Source organism: Lethenteron reissneri, chromosome 26, assembly GCF_015708825.2.
Source record: "Lethenteron reissneri isolate LAM-NWPU_2019-01 chromosome 26, ASM1570882v1, whole genome shotgun sequence".
Lineage (NCBI taxonomy): Eukaryota > Metazoa > Chordata > Hyperoartia > Petromyzontiformes > Petromyzontidae > Lethenteron > Lethenteron reissneri.
Window position 1 is genome coordinate 1,009,021 of NC_083804.1, and position 16,629 is coordinate 1,025,649.

General features: G+C 48.3%; 1 protein-coding gene across 1 annotated transcript in view; it reads right to left on the reverse strand.

Moving 5' to 3' along the window:
- Positions 1 to 11,169: 11,169 nt before the first annotated feature.
- Positions 11,170 to 16,629, reverse strand: part of LOC133347445 (adenylyl cyclase-associated protein 1-like) — a 37,949-nt gene continuing 32,489 nt past the window's right edge. Inside the window, 2 exon segments of the mRNA XM_061559701.1 lie at positions 11,170 to 15,909; positions 16,402 to 16,542. Coding sequence (XP_061415685.1) covers positions 15,826 to 15,909; positions 16,402 to 16,542 — 225 coding nt within the window. The 3' untranslated portion in view covers positions 11,170 to 15,825.

Sequence of the window (16,629 nt, forward strand, 5' to 3'; positions counted from 1 at the left end):
GTGTTCTAGTCATGTACAGATCTGAATTAATGAGATGCCTTTCGGCGGTGCTAATGAGGTCCCCAAAGTGTAAAGGCACAAAAGCCCTCTTTGTAAAATTCGGCTCCCCGAGGCACACGCCAGCAACCAACATTGATGACTCCGCTGGACTGACGGGTCCCCACGAGGACGGTACCGGTCTGCGATTGTGTCGTTGATTCACCGCTGCCCGTGATCGGCACGGCCACATTTTCTCAACTCTATCAGTTGGTGGTCCAAATGACAACACGGCAACGCATTCAGTTCTTCTGAGCTGGTGGTCTTGATAAGGCAGAGAGCGTCTGTACTTGCAATAGGGCACACCTCTGTCCACTCTAATCACAGCACTCCAATCATCGCACTTGGTAAAGAGATACTTTCATTCACATAGTTTTAAGTTTAAAAAAAAGAATCTTTAAATATGACACTTTATTTTTAGATGAAATGTAATGAGGCATTCTGACAAAATATACCGCAGACCAAGGTTTGTTGCCCCATAATTGACTCTTTGCGAGTGCCGCGTGCAAGCGTCGCGTCCACGATGTCCTTCATCTGACGTCGCCGCTCGCACGTACAACTCGTCATCAACGTGTGTGTGTGTATGTACGTGTGTGTGTATGTGTGTATGTATGTGTGTGTATGTGTGTGTATGTACGTGTGTGTGTATGTGTGTGTGTGTATGTGTGTATGTGTGTGTGTATGTGTGTGTGTGTGTATGTGTGTTGTGGGGAGCGGTAGTGTAGCGGTTAGCGCGCTGCGCTATGAACCTGGCGACCCGGGTTCGATTCCCGCTCACGGCTAACACCAGTGACGATTATCTGAACCGGTCCTGGGCCTCCCCTAGGTCGACTCAGCCTTAAATGAGTACCTGGTGCGGTGTGTAAACATCGCCACTAGGGAGACAAAGGCGGTCGGGTGTGGTGCTGGCCACCCACCCCCTCGTGTACCGTTCCGGCCTTCATAGGTGCTCGCTAACAGCACTTGCCCCTACAGTCTGTTCAGGCTATACGGGGGATCTTTGTGATCTTTGTATGTGTGTGTGTGAATTGGGAGCGGAAGTGTAGCGGTTAGCGCGCTGCACTACGTACCTGGCAACCCGGAATTCCCGCTCACGGCAAACACCCAGTGACGATTATCTGAACCGGTTCTGGGCCTCCCCTAGGTCGACTCAGCCTCAAATGAGTACCTGGTGCGGTGTGTAAACATCGCCACTGGGGAGACAAAGGCGGTCGGGCGTGGTGCTGGCCACCCACCCCCTCGTGTACCGTTCCGGCCTTCATATGTGCTCGCTAACAGCACTTGTCCCTACAATCTGTTAAGGCTATATGGGTGATCTTTGTATATGTGTGTATGTATGTGTTGGAAACATTTAGGCTGGCCTGCCTACGATCCATCCTGGGTTTAACCAGGCTGGGTTGTGTGAGGAGCTCACAAATCCTTGAAAGATCTCGGCAAAGTCCCATCGGTGAGGTCCTCCGGCAGGCAAGGCTGCGTTGGCTGGGTCATGTAGCCCGCATGCCCAGCCACCGCGTGCCTAAACAGCTTTTGTTCGGCCGGATCGAGGGGGCTAAACGGGCGCGGCACGGGCTAGAGAAGAGATGGAGTGATGTGGTACAAGAGGACGTGGAGCTTAGTGGACTTGCCGATGACTGGTACCAGCGGCGTCAAGGAGGCTCGTGAAGGACGCTACTGGGCAGTTGGAGGCAGTCGTCCTCCAACAACAACGGAGGGCGGAGGAGCGACGCTCACAACAGCGAGCGCAGCGCCGGGTGGCTAAAGCACAGCAAGTTGGCACAGTAGGGGGCACAGGTGGTGCATCAGCCAGTCATCTCAGTCAGTCGACCCGTGGCATCTCCTGGGTCTGCCCCGTGACCTCCTGCCAGTGGGCGTTCGACACTTCACGTGGCCTCAAGGTGCACATGGCCTGGCACAAGCGTCGTGGTGACGTCACCGCCACTTAGTGGCGAATGGCGGTTGTTGTTGATGTATGTGTGTGTATGTATGTTGAACTTCTTCCTTCGCACGGAACAGCTCCACGTATCAACGTGGCTACCACACAGATCGCAACCTACCCCAGCGAGAAACTCTCCTCGAGTCAGGGGACACGCCGCGTAGCCCGCACGATGATGACGCAACACCGATCACCGTTCACACGAACACGCGCTCCATCGGCCAACGCAGTTCGAATAAATCCTCGGACGAGGCACAGAGGAGCCGAATGATCACTTTGGTTTCCCTATGACTCGTCAGGGTAACACTTCTCTTTATGTTGCTTAAACACAATAGAAACATAATATATTGTGTTATTAAAGTCACTGGCACTTCTTCTTCTTGAGTGCTGCCTAACGGCGTGTGCGACTTCACGATGATATTGGTCCCGGTCTAGCACGGCGTGTAGAGTTTGTGCTGTTGTTAATTGTAGCCATGTTTTGATGTTACTGAGCCATGTCGTTTTTTGGCCGTCCTGGTCGTTTTTTCCCTTCGATTTTTCCTTCCAGGATTTGCTTTAATAGCTGGTATTTGTGGTCGTTTCGGGCAATGTGGCCTAGGTAGTAACACTTCCTGCTAATGATGGTCTTCAGCAGTTGCCTGTCAGTGCCCATATCTTGCAGAACTTGTGTTTTGGTGGTTTTGGCTGTCCATGGGATTTTCAGCATTCTTCGATACAGCCACATTTCGAAAGCTTCGAGCCTTTTTGTTGCTGTTGTTGTCAGTGTCCACGTCTCTACTCCGTACAGCAAAATTGACCAGATGTAGCATTTCAGTGTGCGCAGTTTCAGTGATATACTCAAGTTGCGGTCTGCAAGGAGTGTTTTCCATTTAATAAATGCTTGCCTTGCTTGTTCAATTCTGCTCTTGATTTCGACTTCATGGTTCAACTGATCGTCAATGATTACACCAAGGTATTTAAATCGGTGTACTTGTTCCAATTTTTCGCTACCCAGCTTGATTGTTATTTCGCTTGTAGTTCGGCTGACCTTCATAACCTTTGTTTTCTTTTTATGAATTCGTAAGCCCCATATTTGACTCTCTGTGGCAACCTCGTCCAAGATTTGTTGTAGGTCTTGTTCTGAATCGGCCAGCAGTGCAGTGTCGTCGGCATACCTGATGTTGTTGATGTATTGTCCATTGACTTTAATACCAATGTTTTTATCTGCTAGTGTTCGATCAAAAATCTGCTCCGAGTAGATGTTGAAAAGACTGGGTGAAAGTGGGCAGCCCTGTCGTACACCTTTTTGTATTGGTGTTGGGTCTGTCAATTCGTCACTGGCACACAAGCTGCCAACTCGTGCCAGTTACATATAACTCTGTAAACCTGTACTGAAATGATGAGTCACCGCCATCAACTGATAACTCTGTGGTCGATACAATGGGTACCACTTTGTGGAAAGCCAACAGTGGCTATCCGAGTAACGCACCGGGCGAGTACGCAGGGCGGTGCAACTGCGCCAGGTCCCCCGGGCCTGAGCGGCTACGACAGGGGCGGTGATGGTCGGCAGAGAGCCCATCCATCACCTGGGCCTCAGCACACTAACCACGCTATGGCACGGCCTGGGCCTCAGCACACTAACGTGGAGTCTCCGCCGCCGGCTCTGGCTGCCAATGGCGATGAGCAGCAGCAGCACCCCCCACTGCCCGCACGAGCAGAGAGAGGCACTCTGACGTCGACGCGTGGCATCCTCGGCAGCGACACTCAGCAGTGCCCTTCCCCACCGCCGCCTGTTAACCCGTTGACAACAACGGCAACAACAACCACAACAACAACAACCACCACCACGTGGATGGAGGATACAAGGGGCAGCTGCAGCGCGACGATTAATTCCTCAGTGGGGGCGCGCGTTCGCAGGAGACCTCCGACCAAACGTAGCTGGACGCTGTCGTGTGGCCGATTGTCCACACACCCCGAGTGCGCACGGCACGAGAGGGGGATGACATGACGCGGCGGGCGTCTCGCATGTGAGCCAGGGCACTTTGTAAGTCGCGCGGCGCGAACGGCAGCGAGTTGGACGAGTTGGGGAGCGCGCCGCGTCCCATCGACCTCGCCACAGCAGCTTTACCCACAAGGCATTGTGCCGGTGACATTGTATACTTTTACTTTTCATACAAGTGAGTTTATACAGTAATACATGTTTGATTGTCGAAGGGTGGATCTGTTATTTAGTGGCTACTGTGAGGTAACTGTTAATAAACCATTTTAAATACAGGTAATAGATAATCATTATTTTAATGCGATATTCATCATGGCCCATGGTGTAAGTGTAGTTTACAACTTATCTACTCTCTGGCCTGTCTAATTACGTGCTATGGAGAGGAGTCATTGCCCCCTAAGCATCGCTTGCCGTAGATTTTTACTTTCCAGGCCCCAGTGTGATATGCGGATGCGCCGGGGCTCTCTGCATGGCAATCCCAGTGAGCGCACGGCTACAGCAGCAGGAGTGCCCGCGTGTCATGAGCCGAATACAAATCCAGTTGCAACTCTCACAGAAAGCATTGCATCACCTTGTGAGGGAACATTCCTGGGAGAGGATTTCACGAGACTTGAAGGGTTTGGGACGATGCCATGTTTATGTCCTCTGAACGGATGACATCACGGGTAGCAAACCTAGGGTCTCAACCCAGATCTCAACCCAGATCTCAACCCAGATCTCAACCCAGATCTCATCCCAGATCTCATCCCAGATCTCAACCCAGATCTCATCCCAGATCTCAACCCAGATCTCAACCCAGGTCTCAACCCAGATCTCATCCCAGGTCTCAACCCAGATCTCATCCCAGATCTCAACCCAGATCTCAACCCAGATCTCAACCCAGGTCTCAACCCAGATCTCATCCCAGGTCTCAACCCAGATCTCATCCCAGATCTCAACCCAGATCTCAACCCAGATCTCAACCCAGGTCTCAACCCAGATCTCATCCCAGGTCTCAACCCAGATCTCATCCCAGATCTCATCCCAGGTCTCAACCCAGATCTCATCCCAGGGTCTCAACCCAGGTCTCAACCCAGATCTCAACCCAGATCTCAACCCAGATCTCAATCCAGATCTCAACCCAGATCTCAACCCAGATCTCAACCCAGATCTCAATCCAGGTCTCAACCCAGATCTCAACCCAGATCTCAACCCAGGTCTCAACCCAGATCTCAACCCAGATCTCAACCCAGGTCTCAACCCAGATCTCATCCCAGATCTCAACCCAGATCTCAACCCAGGGTCTCAACCCAGATCTCATCCCAGATCTCATCCCAGGTCTCATCCCAGATCTCAACCCAGATCTCAACCCAGGGTCTCAATCCAGGGTCTCAACCCAGGTCTCAACCCAGGGTCTCAACCCAGGGTCTCAACCCAGGGTCTCACTGGTGCAGCGCGGCGCAGACTGCAGATGCAGCAGAGGCGTTGACGATCGTTTGTGGCTCACGAATTCTAAACATAAGCCACTCGATTCGTTAGAAGCAGAGCCTCTTCTCCTAGGCCAAGCCCCGCAGAATATTTATGACACTTCAAGGTCCATTAAACACCAACCCAGTCGTCAATAACCCTTGCCTTAAAAGGGGGAAACATTTTATAAGAGGCAAGGTCCATTAGATCAATTATGGAGGCTGACTTACTGCAGAACCGATCGTTCGAGCTGGTTACGGAAGACGCTCTGCTCTCAAATGACAAGTTGCAAGGTAGCGGATAAGTGCTCTGCGTCAATTTCTAGCGTTATTATTTATACCGACAATGAACCCTGAATGTTTACATCCAGTCTAACGATGGTAATGGGCTGGAGGGGGGAAGTGTCGGTGACTCGGGTTGCTGGACCATACTTCACCACGCTGGTGAAGTGTGTTTGGGGATCGGGACCGATCGGTTTAGATATCGCGCACCGCTGATGCGAGCCGTGGGCGGGCATCAGGTCTTTGGGTTCACAGCACTCAGCAACTCTTCGCGTTGCTCCAGCCAGATTGTGTGTTTTTCTTTTTAAAGAGCCTCGTTTTTAAATGTTGTGGCCTGAGAGGTCAGCGCGTTCTTGGGTGGAGATGCCTCGAGACGCCCTCTGGTTAGAATGGCTCCGCTGTACACCGCAAACGTTGATTCTACGTGCGGCGAGGCCAGGGACAGCTACATCTAATCCAGAGAGCCGCAGCGCGGAGGGAGAAGGAGGGCAAGAGAGTTGATGAGGATCTATGGGCGAGTGTCAGGCAATATCGAGCTATATCGAATCTGCTAAGGGCTAAAATGAGTCTGGCGATGATTTCACTCGGGGAAACGGAACTGAGCAAAGAATAAGGTCGCCTTGAGAGACGCCGTTACTTCGAGATCCAGCGCCAGCCTTCAGACGACACAAATAATTGCACGGGACGATGTTACCCAGTTGGAACATTGTGATGCAGTATTCCGAAGACGTCACGTCGATTTTCAAGACGTTCGTACGGAAAGATATACGCGATAGAGGTGAGAAGCTTCGAAGAGACAACGAAAGAAAATTAAAGAGCAAGGGGAAGTGAGACTGAATATTGGTGACTTGGCAGTCAAATTTACTTTGATGTCTATTAAATTATTACAATGCAGAGTAAACTCATGTGTTTTTGTACTGATTCCTACTTACATACTTACCCGTATTTAATTGTTTGCTTTGATTGTGTCAAATTGGTGAGCCATTCCACTCTTGCAAATAAAAAACATCGGGACCGATTGGTCACCTGAGTTCGCATGTGGTTCAACCACACACACACATTCACCAAAACTTGGGACTCACTCATCCACCCCACCACCACTCGTCACTGTCATTCACAGCGCTCCTCCCATGCAGTGCATCTCCGGGTGCCAGAGCAAGAGAACAACTGCTCAGTAAGAAAACGACTGCGGAACAAAGGGCGATGTTCAGCAAACAATGCAGAGAAGAGACGCCGCGGAGACGCTTTAAATGTGCTGGAGCCGTCTCTTGTTTGGCCTTCCCAGTTGAGTTATTCGTCTTGCCAAAGTGAAAATAACGTCACGTTCAAATTCACCGTGGGCACACACAATAGGTACACACAACAGGTAAACACAACAGGTACACACAACAGGTACACACAATAGGTACACACAATAGGTACACGCAACAGGTACACACAATAGGTACACACAGTAGGTACACACAACAGGTACACACAACAGGTACACACAACAGGTACACACAGTAGGTACACACAACAGGTACACACAGTAGGTACACACAACAGGTAAACACAACAGGTACACACAACAGGTACACACAATAGGTAACATACAATAGGTAAACACAAGAGGTACACACAACAGGTACACACAATAGGTACACATAACAGGTACACACAACAGGTACACACAACAGGTACACACAGTAGGTAAACACAACAGGTACACACAATAGGTACACACAACAGGTACACATAACAGGTACACACAACAGGTAAACACAACAGGTACACACAACAGGTACACACAACAGGTACACACAATAGGTACACACAATAGGTACACGCAACAGGTGCACACAGTAGGTACACGCGATAGGCAGCGCTTCATGTCGTGGTCAAAATCCCACGAGACGGGAACGAGTTCCCCACAGCATCTCCCCACCCCCCGCCAAGTGCCGACCGACTTGCTCTGTGGGCTGTGGTCGCCCCGAATGAGATGAACTCGGAGGGCGATTGTCTCCCGCTCGGGAGATGGAGACGAATCGCGCGGGGCGCCGCTCGGCCAAGCTGCCTCCCTTGGGTTGCCCCGTGGCGACTGTCAGCCGCAACGTTCGCAGCGATAGTCATTGCCGCTTTTTTTTTAAAGCCGTAAGATTTGCAAAACTAGAAGAAAATCTATTCGCTTTATCTTAATTACGAGGATAATTGTATTGATTGAATTTGTAATGGGCCACATGCTGCCTAAATAATCCCATCGGTTAAATACAAGGTAGATGCTGTTGTTGGTTTTCAATTGGAAGAATTTCAATATTCACCATTGGAACCTCATTTTCCAGTAAAAAAAATATGATAATTGTTTTTTTACCCTTCTATCTGGCAACAAAGCTGACACCTTTTTTACAAGGAGTCATGTTTGCATAGACCACAATACCTGCAGTCATAATGCAAACAAAAAGCATAACTCTGATAATGTATGCACTGTCCTTGAAGTTGATTGGTCCACACCCGAGACAGCTTTCCTTAGCCTAGTATCACATGGGTTGGACCAGATGACGCCAAAAGGCGCACAAGTAAAAAAAAATGCACCATCAGAGTATGAGAGCTCGGGGTAAGCATGTGAGACTAGGCTCTAAGGAAAGCTGTCTCGGGTGTGGACTAATCAACTTCAAGGACAGTGCATACATTATCAGAGTTATGTTTTTTTGCATTATGACTGCAGGTATTGTGGTCTATGCAAACATGACTCCTTGCAAAAAAAAGTGTCAGTTTTGTTGCCAGATAGAAGGGTAAAAAAACAATTATCAATTTCAATATTGTCGAGAATTAAGGAACGCATGCAATGACAAAACATTCTAGAAATGTCGCTGGTTTTGAATGTCACGATGTTGATGTAGTAACTCTGCGGTTCACAGCTGAAGCTGACGTGGCACCACAGATCAACATCGTGCGTGTTGCCCGCGGTGGGGTGAGTTTGCGAACAGCATCGGCCGTCTTCCCCCTCTTCCTGGCTCTCTATAATTGTCTTTGACATCGTATGAACGTACACGGTGTTGGTGGGAGATTAAAAACTAAAATGTGGCGTAAGCCTGTCTGCACGCGTTTGCGTGACACCTTGTGCACGCGTGCAAAGCAGATGTTTCAGCTCAAGAGATTTTCCAGGTGAAATATACGAAGAAATTAAGTTAATATATATTTTAAAAAAGAATCGTATATGCTGTTGTTGATGCTACACATACACACGTCAAATCCTTTTAAAATCACTTCAACAGAGAAATGCATGTTGGCATTGACGTTCCAACTGTAGCCTGCACACCTGCCAGGGCCTGTCACACACCATCACTTACGCATCATGTCCCTTCCTTCCACATGACGATGAGAATATTACATAAGCGGCCTCAAAACACAGAACCATACGGCCAAACACAATGACGCCCTGCATGGCGGCCAGTCAATCCTTCTTGAAGATGCATTCCTTGGCAGCAACGCGTAGCTAATTTGATCATGTCGAGTACAATGTAAGCATTTCACTCAGAAACCTGTTTATCAATATCGGTAGTATAGGAAAGTGCTCAGCAATAACATCAGCGATTCAACTGTCCATCCAACGTTGCGATGAGAATGCTGCGTTATAACTGAGATTCGTTGGAATATTTCGTATATATATTTATTTTAAGATTTATTTTCGAATAACTGTTCAACCAATTGGTGAGCATTTTGAGTTTCGGACATTGAGGTTTACAAATGTCGAGGTGGAGCACTGCAAATGCGTTCTCGCTCCACTGCTGGTAGAAGCGCCTCCACTCCAGATGACTTCTGAGCGCCAATCTGGAGGGTGTTTGGCCTACTCTTCCACCTTGGCCAGACATCTTGAAAGAGATGGGAACAAATCCATTTTACACCACAAGCGACTTGCCGATCGGCCGTTATTGTAATAGAACGTTAAAGTTGTGATCAGAAAACAGCAGATGCAAACATGACAAAGACTCTAGCCTTTCTTCATGCCGTCGTGTGGTGCTCTAAATGATGTTGTTAACTCGTCACAAAAAAGGTAATTGGCATTGGCCAAACATCCCAATGCGTAATATTTACCCGCACATCACTCAAGTGGGATAACGCAGCAGCAGGCGAACACATCTCTCTCTGCTGCCAAACCTTGGCACGACCCTTCTGAAAAGAGTAGAGACTCAGTGAGGATGTATTGGGTAAACAAGCGTGAGCTTAATCATAACAACAATGTTACAACCTGAAGCTCTGCTGCCCTCTCGCTGTAGGCTTGCGTATTTAAAATATATTTTGTAACCTCTCACAATTCGAGGCTTCTTCCCCCAATCTATAAAATATGGCCATCACAACATGCGCGAAAATATCTAAGCAAGGAATTCAATTAAATTGTGAGAAGTCATTGCTTTAGTTATCAAGTAGTGTTTTTTTTATTCAGTCCTGAAGGAATGGTCTATCATTGACAATAGATGATAGATTACCAAACGCTCAGGGCTCTTCTTAGGAACCGTCAAGGACTGTAACCAGTGCAAACCTTCAGTTGGAACAGTCCGGGCCGATGTTTCTGGATTTATTTTGGCACCAGGTCGTCCCCGATATCCCGATTCATAACATTATGGGAACGTAGCGAACACATAATCTAGGATTGCTGTATTACAGATGGACATTCCTTGTGCAGTACTCTCGTGGTAGTGCCTTACGCCAACAATCCGTACTCCAAGCTAGCCTGGCAGCGTACGGAAAAATATTGAGCGATTTAAATTGGAGCTGTCCAACCGCACTTACTCATGTATGTATGTATGTTGAGCGTCTTTCGCACTATACGTAGCCAACCGTGCTAATCAGAGGTGCGGGGGTAGGACAACAAACTAAACACAAAATGCAGTTCTAAAGAAATGAAATTGAAATGTAACGCCAATCCACTGCGAGTGTGTCTAGTCTGATGCAAAACGGATAAACTGTTGTGCGTTATGCATCGTAACAGCCACATATGGTAGCTATGTGTAGGCGCAGCCCTGCAGCATCTCGCTCACGCCACTGCTGCTGGAAGGGCCTCCAGTCGGGGCAGCTCCAGAGGGTTCCATCTCGAGACAATCTAAATCCGTAATGGTTGCTTAGTGGCGTGGTGTACAGCAAAGGGCAGTGTAACAAACGACACTGCTATAGAGTCCTCGACTCACATCCTCCGTCTATGCTCCCCGCAAACCCGCACTGACCAGCGTGGTCAAGGATGATCAAACAACCCAAACACAAAACCGTACATGGACATGCTTAGGAGGCATACAAATTAATAAACAAAGAACCGCAACACTTGTTCAATAACAATGTTTCAACATATTCTTTGGGTCTTTCGATAATGTCACGTAGACAGGTTAAAAGAAAATAACAAAAAATCTCCGTCATGCTGATGACGACCGCTTGTGTTGCGATCGAAACATCTGTCTTTCGTGACTTTAGCGAAAGACCCAAAGAATATGAATTCCTGCAGCCACGAAAGCTTTAAGTCAAGATTATTTCAACATGTTTTATTCTCAACTGCGTACAACACAGACGTCCGTTTACGGCTTCGTTCGTCAAGCTAGTAAGACCACAATCACATTACAGGTGCAGAAGCACATCCTCGTCTACAATCTAAAACAGTTGCAATGCATCTATCGCTACCACGCGCACGACAGAAGCACTATGCATGCTAAGTGCAGGACCGCATCTCTAACAGCTTAGGCATTTGTGCTCTTACGTGATTTCGTATACCACAAGGATATGTAATATACCTTATGAATACTTGAGGCGATGTGGCTCAGTGTGAATTACAGCAGTGGCACTGACATCGATCCCATTATTGACCTAGACATAGGGGCACCACGAAAGCGATACAAAGACTCCCTGAAGAAGTCCCTCACTGCTTGCTGCATCGATCACCGTCAGTGGGCAACACAAGCAGCTGATCGCAACTCCTGGCGGCACACAGTCCACCAAGCCACCTCCTTCTTCGAAGATACCCGCAGGGCCCGTATGGAGGACAAAAGGAGGAGGAAGAACCATGATCCCTCAGCACCCATCCCAGATGAGACCTATACTTGCAGCTGTTGTGGCAGGACCTGCTTGTCCCGCATAGGCCTCTTCAGCCACCAGCGTGCCTGCAGAAGACGTGGATGTCCTTCCTAGATCTTCGTTCGCGAAGCCAAGCCATGATGATGATGATGATGACTTGAGGCGATGTGGCTCAGTGTGAATTACAGCAGTGGCACTGACATCGATCCCATTATTGACCTAGAGAGGCATTGGCAAGGTGTGGTTGGGTCTAGTGCCACGGTGGCGTCTGATGCAACGCCCGAATCCACCGCTAGAGGAGGCTAGGGTGTCGTTGTGTTGGTCACCGACTATTCACGCGTTAAGGTCTTAAGCATCTGTGCACAGGCATATACAGTTTTATTTGTGTGTACTCGTGGGTGCCTGTTGCAAAATATATTTATTTGTAAACGTGCCTTTGAAAAATAAATGGTATAACTCAACTGCATCCTACGCACACACGTGTAGGGAGTAAGTAAGGCGATCCACTTTGAACTTCTAATATCAAAACTGAGACCGCCGCATGAAATCAGCTCCACTATTGTACTGAGGTCACGACTGCCTTGCCGCAAATTTGGCTGACATTAAAATAGAATTGTTTGTTACAACGAACATAAACACACGTGTCTCGGTTGGCAGTGATGTACAGAAATCAGGAAAACAAACCCTTTCAAACATCTTCATCAGCAGTGACTTTAAACAGACATGTAGTCGTGTATGGGTCATCACCTGTACTGACTTTCCCAAGGTAATCATACTGGCAAATCTGTCATGTGTAAGTTTTCTGCGGGCATTAGACGTGCCGGTATGTGGCAGTTGGGTAGTAATACAGCAGTAATAGTAACACTGAATACCACTTAATACAATGCATGTCCAGGCAGCTCTCCCCTCGTTGGCTCCTTGATATTCATTTCCCCATCATGTTCCAAGTTTTTTATTGACGAGGCAACCCCATTTACAGGCATGCGAATTTTCCACGTGCTCTGTAAAAAGAGGCATTTCCGCGATACAGCCGACCTATGTTCATGTTGTAAAGTGGCAAGACAAACAAGACATGTTCTTGCCTGCACGCTGCACTGAAACCCGGGAATCGAGGAGTCTACGTTACTTGATCTGGTCTCCGCTCGATGCCACGTGGTGGTCATGCCGCTTGGCAGACGCGGTGGACAACATTCGACCGGGAAGATCGCCACCCTGTGGGTCCCTCTTCCCGGCGGAGCCGAGCGGCTTGCGAGCAGCGCGAGGAACAACAGCGACGTCAGTGGAGGACGGGCCACGGCCTCGTCCCAAGATGTGTCGAGTTGCACTCTGGCTTTTGTCGGGTACAATTGGCTCCCGAATTGAAAGCTTTCAGGAGTTCCCACGTTTCGAAGCATGTAGTGTGGTGTGAGCTTTTTTTTAATAACCCAAATGCGTAATCTCTCTATGAAAGCTTGAAAATACTACCCAATCGCAATTCCAAAGTTAATACGAGTACTGTTATACTGTACTGGATGTGCAAAGCACTAATCGTTCCCTTTATAAGACCATCATGTCTAGCATATTGCAAGTTTACTCAAGTGTATCCATGCTTAATAATGAGCTTTTAGTCTTCAGTGATCATGCTGCAATCTACAAATCCTTAATCGTCTGCAAGCGATATATGGACAGGCATAACTGCATCGAGCTAAATCCTCCAGAACACAGATCTCTCCTGTGCCAACCGCCCCGAACACCGCTCCCGAGGTCCTCCCATCCTCACCACCCCAGCAGAGTTGCCCCACTCATGCCAGCCGCAGCCAACACTCACACACAATGGTGGAGGAATGCACGCAGCCGGGTACAGAGTGGCAGGCGGATATCAAATTTCGGCCAGCGCAGCCCGCTGACAATCACGGGGGTGACTCAGTATTCCTCCAGCATGTCAACTTCATCTCGCGAGGCCAATCGCAGGCCATCGATGGCAAAGCCGGGAATCGCACCGAGATCGTGAAGAGCCCAGTGCGACACCGCGACGCAGCCAGCAGGCGGCGCGGGCGAGTGCGCCACCACCACAACACGAAATGATTGATGCTCGGTACAAAACTCTCAAAAGGATAACGCCCCAATGGTCGCACATCTAAAATGTAGCAGAGCATGCTCTGCTATGCACACGGGACTAAACAAAGCCGACAACAACGCGTTAAAATCATCACAGTAGTTGTGCGTAAACAACGCAACAAGCAAATGGACAGCTGGCGTTTTTCCAAATCGCGCTTTGCATGATGCATGAATGTGCAAGGTTGTTTGTAGTTCGTCAAACAAAAAAAACTCCACTTTGTTTCAACGTTTTGCCAAAACGACTCATCAGCTGTTCTTTGCGATTCTGTAGAGTAAGAGCTGACTATTGTGTTTAACAGTACACAAAGGCAATGATTAGCATACCATTTTAAAGTGTAAAGCATGTATATGCTTCAGCTGACAAACCGCATGGCTGCTGGCACAAATTGTACGATTGCAGTGATGTCGATGGTGGCCTAGAAGGAAAAAAACCGGACTGCCAGTTTAAGACTTTTGATTATTCTACCACGATGGTTACATATTTTATACGATTATAACTATTTTGATTGATACATTAATCGTGAATCTTGAACACACCATCTCGCCTTTGATATGCATGAACGAATTAAATTACCATGACCTAATAATTTCTCCATCATGTGCAGCAATTTGGTTTGTAAGCTTAAAATGGGTTTGACAGCACTCTCTCCCCACGACAGTGTACATCATGTATGCCAGCTCGCTCACCAAGGAGCTGCTTGTAACTTCTTTCGCACTGTACGTAGCCAACCGTGCTTGGTGTAAAAGAACCACGTACCAGGGCTGCAATGAACACGAATGGCGACATCGTGACCGGCGACTTTCGCCAACTGTGGCCTACGGCGAGACATTATGGGGGAAGTGTCGCATTCAAAGGGGGCTGATTCAGATCAGCGCTACAGTCCGGGGATCACTTTACGACCAAAATCAAATCCCTCCCATTCCCTTCCCGAGCTACTGATAGGGCATTGCCCAAATTCGCGAGCGCTCTCCGTGCGCATCCCAGCGGAAGCTGCATTCGCCAAACGCCTCCATCCGATAGCGCTGCCTCTGTGCTCGATGCAAACTGAGAACATCCCAAAAACCCACCCTCGTCTAAGCAATACGATTTTAAATCCTCCCGATTCCCATTCAGTATTCAGAAAAATCTATCGGTGGAAAGGATGAGCAATGCACGTGTTTGTTTTTTCCCAAGTAAGGTTCAATTCCATTGAATTTTCACTTGCGCATCTGTGAATAAGAATATGAAACGTTTACATTCTTAAAAGCGAGCATTTATGATAAGAACCTTTCTGTGGCCTAACAATTTTAGTTGCTCGTTTTTTTTGCCAGCTGTCAGAAATTAAATAAAAGTGATTTCAGGCAGTGCTCATCTCTCGTCTACAACCCTGACCCAGTTGTGGAAATTACACATTCCCATGGCAGGGGTGAGTCTCTGCACGGGACTTATGTTATCGACCCTGGTGGGATGATGGGCTGAGCCAATTCCAACTGTGAGCCGCTGGCTCCGACGCTAAGCTGCCTGGCCAGCCTCTGCTCGCTGTAGATGTATAGATATGTACACAAGAATATCAACCATTACCATTGCAGATCATTTCCTTAAATAATCATGGCACTAAACACGTAGTCGTTAGCGCAAAGAATGACCTCGCGACCATCTGTATGACACTGCAGGTGAGAGTTTTACACCGATGGATAATCGTACGTCTCAGCTGTGGAAAACCTCAAATTATATTCAATTACACCTGCTTATAAAGCAATGAAGGTTTAGCTTCGATGCAACTATTATAATATATTATATCATTACATAATTGAATCCTATCTGGCATCAGCCTGAGCGTTTTACTTTTTTATTATATTTGCTTTACTTCGTTTAACCTGTTCAGAGTTTAAGTAATTCATGATTAATACGTTTGTGGTAGGAGCAATATTGAATGGCATGTGGTGAAAGAACATCAAATCTCCGCGACCGTGCACGCAGAGCCTGAAGAACTGTCAGCCAGGAGACGTTCCCTTGGCTGCTACAGACCCCCCCACGGCTATCCGGCAATCTCTGAGGCTTCGGTGACAAGCTTGTGACCGTTCCACACGGTCTTGAACTGCTCGGGCACTGGGAATTCTCGCTGTGGGGAAAGAGAGAATGCATTCGACAAGGTTACACTCAAAGAGGGAACTTGCACTCCTATTCTAATAAACATTCAATGTCGTGAACGATATGTAGTGAAAACAAATTGGCTGGCTCGAGACTTGGGAATGTCAGAAAAAAAGCACATTTGTAATTTGAAATAAATCAAGTTCATGAAATAAATGGTCATTGTTTGCCAAGATTAATCAACTGCTGGATGACGGCCTCCGCAAGCCTCCGACACCTCTCACAATCCTGGGATTTAGCACATCCAGCAGAGCACCAGCACGCAAACGTATTTCATCGCTCCATCTCATCAGTATATTAAAAACCACACAACGGTTGGCTTCAGACTTGCTCATTGCAACAAAAACTAACGACACAGACTAACAATGTCTCCCCACCTCCTACGAACGCACCGAAGAGTACAGCAGCGAGAGAAAGGAGCCGCTGCGACCGGCACGCTATTCCTCACGACGGGCAGACTCACGTAATCGTCGTGGTCAGGGACGAGGATGTTCATCTCGGAGGACTTGGCGCTCACGATCTCGCAGTCCAGGGACTGGGGGCTCAGGAACACCTGGCAGCCGTCCGTCTTGTTGATGGAAATGGTCGGGACCTTCCCCTCCACCTGTCGTACGGCGCGGGGGGGGAGGGTCATCGTCAAGGCTGAAGCGGAGTGCTCGCGAGGGTGACACGAGCGTGACACGCGACGCGC